Source organism: Drosophila arizonae, chromosome 2, assembly GCF_054131065.1.
Source record: "Drosophila arizonae isolate 15081-1271.41 chromosome 2, UAZ_ARI_1.0, whole genome shotgun sequence".
NCBI lineage: Eukaryota > Metazoa > Arthropoda > Insecta > Diptera > Drosophilidae > Drosophila > Drosophila arizonae.
Window position 1 is genome coordinate 25,355,070 of NC_142922.1, and position 6,738 is coordinate 25,361,807.

The 6,738-nt window shown below is 39.3% G+C and overlaps 1 protein-coding gene across 3 annotated transcripts in view; it reads right to left on the reverse strand.

Annotated features, from left to right (window-relative positions):
• Positions 1–2,404: 2,404 nt before the first annotated feature.
• The window catches only part of beat-VI (Immunoglobulin domain-containing protein beaten path VI), a 76,735-nt gene continuing 72,401 nt past the window's right edge, over positions 2,405–6,738 (reverse strand). For all 3 annotated transcript variants that reach the window (XM_089462899.1, XM_089462898.1, XM_018000682.2), the window contains 2 exons: positions 4,880–5,149; positions 2,405–4,815 (listed from right to left, as the gene is read on the reverse strand). In XM_089462899.1, coding sequence (XP_089319025.1) covers positions 4,438–4,815; positions 4,880–5,149 — 648 coding nt within the window. In that variant the 3' untranslated portion in view covers positions 2,405–4,437. The remainder of the gene's footprint in view (positions 4,816–4,879; positions 5,150–6,738) is intronic.

A 6,738-nucleotide genomic window follows, 5' to 3' on the forward strand; every position in this document is an offset into this window, starting at 1 on the left:
TTTAGAAAGTTTGGCCAGGAAACTTTTAGAACATCTCAATAAAAATATAAGTTTTCATTTAAGCTGTTTCAAAGCTTTTTAATTATCTTCTGAGTGGTTCTCATGCTCTTTGAGGCCATGAGAAAATCATATAGGTTTTATGAAATACTTACCTTGTATCAATTGGGAATAACTTATATCAAGTAAAGCTTTAGAAATTAAAAACTCCTCAGTTAAATTATGGTTGACTTCTCCTTGGTTAGGGAAGTTTGCGATTCCCGACTATAAAACAATATTTAACTTTTAAACCTTCATCAGTTACTCATTGAAACCGAACTCACATATTTTGGCTGTATAAAGTAGACGTAGCTGTAGAACAATAACCTAGAGACTTGGAACTTTATTAACTTATCAATAAAAGAATTATTTGCTTTATTTGGAGCATATTCAGTCGGGCACTCTTACTAATTGCAAACGTCTGCTAATATTTGTATACAAAAAAAAAAAAAAAAGTTAGTCGAGCCCAATTAAAAAATAATAAACTAATTGATTAATAAACTCATTAATTAGTAAAGTAATAAATAAATGCCTATAATTAGAGATCCCCTCCAGCTAATTACAAAGTATAATATAACAAATTATTTTTTAAATGTATTTTAGTTATGTTTTCAATGCAATGAATAACACAAAAAAAATTAATAAATTATTTTTTATTTGTTATCACATTAATTACATACACGTGTACACATGCTTGTATGATACATACACTTGAAATATCTGCATTTCTAATATTGAAAGTATAATGAAACAGCAAACAGAAACAGAAAGCAATCCAACACAAATCCATATCTGATAGAAAGCACTTGAGTTGCTGAAACAATATTCTGCTGTGTGTCCTTAAAGCCCTCTTTAAAAGTCGTCTTGCGTATGTGAATAGCTGCGGCGTGGTTGCCAGGAGCGACCCTTGATTCAAATTTTCGCTGTGTCAGAAAAGTTTTTACAGAATTCACAGCGTGTCGTTTAGAGCTTAAGTTTGGGAGGCATTCTTGTGGCACTTGTTCTTTAATCCCTTTGTATAGCTCCAGCAGGCGCCAACATTTTGCTTTTTCATTTTCTGTTACGCATACGCCAAGTATGTGTGTGCGTATGTGTGTGTGTATCGATAGCGCTGCTATATATGCGTACAAGATGAACTTTAAGCAGCACGATGAGAATGACTGCACAATTATGGGGAAGCTGGGAGTGGGAAATGGGAAATGGGAAATAGGTGGCGGGTAATGGGTAAAGTGGCTGAGTCTTAGCTGCAACCAATGGATCGTAAATATTATGGGCAGGTAAGCGATAGGGGCCCGGCTGTTGTTGTTTGCTGTTGGTGCAGCTGCCGTGTCTATAGCACATGCGCGTGCACGCTTGGGTTGCACTTTGTGCTGCCGTTGCGTCTGCTGAATGTGGCACAGCAGCAGCTAATTAAGACAAACTAACCCTAACGTGTGCGTGTGGTCTGGCCTGGCCTGGCCCGGCCTGGTCTGGTCTGACTTGGGCGGGGCTTTGGGACCCTTGCCAGTGTCCTTGGTCGCTGCGGGTGGCTGTGCTGCTCAAGGACGACAGAGAGCCCTACTATGGTGCTGCGCGAGTGTTTTGATATACGGCTTTGCTACAATCACAATGTGTTTACAAGGAGCAGAACAGAAAGCGCCGCATGTGAGCCCCGTGAGCCAAGTGCACTTAATTTGTTTGCTTAATTTACAAAACATGCTGGATGTCGTAGCAGTGCCCCACAACGCAGCCATGCCGGCATATGTAAGGCCTGGCAACGGCTTGGGCTGATTTGTGCAGAGGCTATCCTGTGCCTGCCTGTTTGCCAAGCACTCGCCACTTGCCTTGCGAAGACGCCCTGCACATACTTAAAGGCAAGTGTTGGCTACGACAACACGGCCAGCTCCACCTATCAGCTACACGGCCGTGTAGGTGCGCCCGTACTGTGTGTGTGGGTGTGTTTGCAGATGGGTCGTAGCCCAAATTATGCAATGAGATACATATATGGTACTAATGCCCAGCACTGAGCCTGTGGCATAATTGCCCCGACACTTAAAGCACAACAGGAATTAATTGAGTGGATTCTAACGGCTTGTAGTTATTTACAACACAATGAAGTACTAACTGTGCTGCACTTGTATAGGATTGTTTCAAATTGATCCTTTTGTTGAGAATAATATTAAACGAGGTCATATGTTGCTTACCTGTTTACTTACTATTTCTCTGCTAACTATACAAAAATCTAAAATAACAATTACCCATAATAAGAACTCCTATATGTTGCATTATTCTTGAAGAAGTTTCTCAATTTACTCCTGAAAAATTCTCTATATTCATTTATATTAAAAAATTTACAAATGAAAATTAATTTCAATGAAAGTCGTTTAAATATTTTTAGTTTTAGTTCTTTATTTCATCATATAATTTTGACATTATCATTAATAATTTTGAGCTAAGTTCTTTACGCTTTGGCGTTTTTGCTTTTGTCTTCTATGGCGTGCTTTGATTTTGTTTCAAATTTGTTTTATTATTTTTATTCTTTTATCCTTACCACTCACAAATTTTTTTTTTATAGTTATGCAGTTTATTTTAATATATCCTTTTGTTTTGACATTATTCTTTACTTATTCCGTTAAATTTTATCTGTTAATATTCTTGTTTTTGTTTTAGTTTTCCTGTAATTTAGTTTGATTTTACATTTAATTATTTTTATTTATATTCAACATTTTTGTTTGACATTTGATTCTGCTGTTGAAGCCCACACGGATGTGTGCCGCTTGATTTGATTTAAATTAAATATTCTGCTTAGCCTAGATGAGGCTTATGCATGGTAGACTCGAAGCTACTTATAAAAGTAGTTGCTGAACTTTAAGGAATTTCCATGTAATGCATAAACTCTGTTTTTTTCTGCTTGTATAGCTAGAACCTCACAAGGTATCGGCTATGCGCATAAGCCCCTGTAGTTTATCCTAGTTATAGATGTCGCTCTGTTTTAAATAGTACTCTCATCTGGCTTAAGTTTGATTTTTATTTGCATTTGTATTTTTTCATTATTCGACTAACACTTAACGTACGGTTTCTCTTTAAGTTGTACAATTATTCTAAACATGTTTCATATAAATATATTTAAGTGTAGCGTAAAATAGAGTTCATCTTTCGCAGCTAACAAGAATGCTTCACAACAAACACGAAAAGGGCAAACGAATCGAAATACTCAACTCAAAAATTGGTAAATGAAAAAGCCCGCAAATTAACCGCAACGCGAAAATTCAATTAAAATAGCTTTACTTACATCGACATTACGCATCGGGAATTTCATATAACTATTGTTTTATTATTATTATGTTATAATTAGACTCCCATTCGGACATTAATTAATGTTTGTTTATTTTAGTGTTTTATTTAACGTGCCATCCAATCTGTATCTATGTATGTATTGTTGTTGCATCTCGTTCATCGCATTTATGTTTTTTACTTTCGTATTGTTTTGTTTGTTTTTAATTTTTACAAATTATATTTACATAGCTTACGTATCTAGGCTGCGGTTGTTGGAGGGTAGGGTGTACTTAATGTTAAATTATTTTCGACTTATGTTATTAATTGTTTTTATGTTTTGTTTTTTCCTCAATATTTTACTTTTTTTCTTCGTTACTTTTAACTTGTAAATTATTTTGCAAATGCGTGTTGCTTTTTTTCAAATTCATGGATTTGTTTATTTAGTTTATTGATTTTTATTATATTTATATTTGTATTCTCTCGTTCTCTATCGCTGGCAACATGGCACGCCCACAGCAGGGCGTTCGCCCTGTATGCATTAAGTATATTTATTTTCTTTTTTTTTTCTCTTGTGTTTTAGTAATTATTTAAACAATTCATAGCAGTTCGCTGATTTGCTGTGTGTGTAATTAACCGCGGGCATTTTGTAATCTCCTGTTTTCAGCTCAGATTTGATTAATTTTCAATAGTTACTTTAAAACGAGTGGGCCTGAATCGGAATCATAGTCATAATATTTCTGCTGCAACAGCGCGAAATACGTTTCATTTTCAGCGCATGGCCATGGCTTTATTTTGTAAACTAACAACAACAACAACTGAAATTAAAAGGGTTTCCCACAAGGACATGCAGCGCCGCGTTCACAACGGGAGTTCGTTGACGTTTTCAAAAAACATTTCCTTTCTATTTTTATTTTATTTTTATTTTTTGCTTGTTTTTTCTTTTCTGTTTATATTTTTTTGGCATTTTTTTTTATTTTTTTTATTTTTTTTATTTTGCTGCACTTTTGTGCATTGTTTGCATTTGTTATTTTTTAATTACACTTCACGGGCGGCCCACTCAAAGCCTGTGCCTGTTGTTGCTTCTTCTGCTCGTATTATTGTGTCTGTTCGACCATTTGCTTATGTGGCATGTCCATTGTGCTCCGGTCACAGCTGAGCCGCCAGTAGGGTTGCCACGGCCAGAGTCAACACGCCAATGGCACTGCAGCTGCACTGTGCAGCTCCAGTGAGTGCCGAGTTGTCCGGATCGCCATTGACGTAGCGCTTGGAGCCCTCGAGGCCAAGCAAATTAGGTGAAATGGTTGTGGGTGGCGCCATGCTGAGCCCGATGCGTTGCTGAACATTCTTGTGGAAGACATGCAGAATGGAGACCTCGCAGAGCAGCAGTATGCTGGTCTGGTACTTGGGCATCGCCTGGAAAAAGCCTTGCAGCACCTGGCTATGTGGATAGATCTCTAGCGAGGAGTACGTGGTCGAGCCCTCGAATGCGTCCTGCGTAATGCGCTGCAGCGGCGTTTTGTATACCTGCGGCACGGCATTAACTGATAAACACCTGGCGGCCAAATGTGCATATGTGATTGCTACCCACCTTGCGTCCGTTGATATACCACGTGATGTTCGCCGGCGGATAGGAGGGCCCCACCGTGCACACGGCCTTGAAGTTGTCGTTGACGCCAATCACCTTCTTGTCCACCTGCATGGCCGGATCGTCTTTGGGCAGCTCAATCACCTGCATGTGCGCTGAACGAATGTCCGTGTGAAAGAGCGGCGCATCCTCCGACACCTCGCACTGATAGGTGCCAGTGAGATCCCGTGTGACCCCCTTCAGGGTGACCGACGTTGCATCCGAGTTGGTTAGCTGCAACGAGAGCGAATTCGCATTTTATTTACAAATTCAATTTCCACCCTTGCATAACGCTTTCATTTCTTGATTCAATTGGATTAAAATGCAAAATTGCGTTCAAGAGCCCGTAATTGAGGACGTCATGTGGCCTGGCCATTTTGTTTATTATACCCTTTGCCAGCATGGCCTACTGCACTTAATCAGCAACCGATGCCAGAAGGATACAGAGCTTAAACTGAAGACTCGCATTGATTCGCCTTTATCAATGAGAGCATGTTGAGCCTGCTGCTTAGAATACGTAATCTACGTGATTTCTGTTTTAAGTCTCAATACAGTTCGATTAACATCAATTCGCAACATAATTTGTGGGATTTCCGGGTGAATATTTATGCTCAGATAAAAAAAAAAATATTTTTCGTACGTGTTGCGACTTAAATCAATTAAATTTCTTTTATGCTGATTGACTGCATTCAATGACAGAGGCAAAAGCTCAAAAACTACAGAAGCATTAATTTTCTTGCTCCATTTTTTCGTGTCTCTTATAGAGAGGGAGAGCAAGTGGGAGGGAGTGTACAATCTTCGTTAGATTTCTGCAAATTGTAAATTTGTACTGATAATTGGCAGCAACCGCTGGGCCACTTGGCTCAATTCGAGCACAGTATGCTGTTCAAAATCCACTTTAAACACACAACAGCAGCAACAGCAGCAAAAGCAGCAGGAGTAGCAGCAGCAGCTACGATTACCATGTGTGTTGTTCACTGTGTTGCAGATTTGAGGAGCCTGCATTTAAGTGCAGGAAAGCCTTTCACGTTTTGCATATGCCGCCCAATGCTGCAGATGTTTTTTGTTCATTTGCATCTACACTAATCCTCTGTGTAGCCGGCGCGGCCTGCCCGGCCCTGCTATTGGCACTTTTAGTTGCCAGCCTGGGAGCCTGAGTCAGCTCACCACCATTGTGCTGTTGCCCCACGCGCCCCAAACAGCTTTTTACGATTGTTTCAACACTTTGGCGCATTGCTCTCCTAGTTTTTTATGCAGTTGCCGTTGCTTTTGCTCTATGGTCATGTGCTGTTATCCCTTTTCATTGTCTTGCTTATACCCTGAAGCAATTGGAAATGCTAAACAAGGTATAATGGCTATAAGCCAATGTGTGTCAGAAGCAGAAGCAACACGATGTTCCTCTTAATATATATAAACGTTAAAGATTAATGTTTTTGTCGATGCATTTATATTCTCGTATATTCTTATTATAGGATCATTGAAATACAATATATATATTTTTTTTTAAATTTTTCAAGCATTTGCGATTCGATCATTCTTGATCATTTATGAAGAGAGGGAATAGTATACGAGCTACAATCAATTTCAGAGTAGAGTTTAGCTCATCGAAGACAGAGCTTGAGCTATTCCGGGCTATCTCCCAGTCAGGCAAACCCGACTCGCCTCGTTAGTTCGTTCATATATTACCATCGATACCACCGCTGCAACCATTGCCATGGAGCCAAGAGCTCAGCTGGTTAGTCGCTCGCGGCTTCTATTCGCCAAATTGGGATTGGCTCATGGCTGCTGGCTCTCGTTGCTCAGCGCTTGGCGCTCGGCTCTTG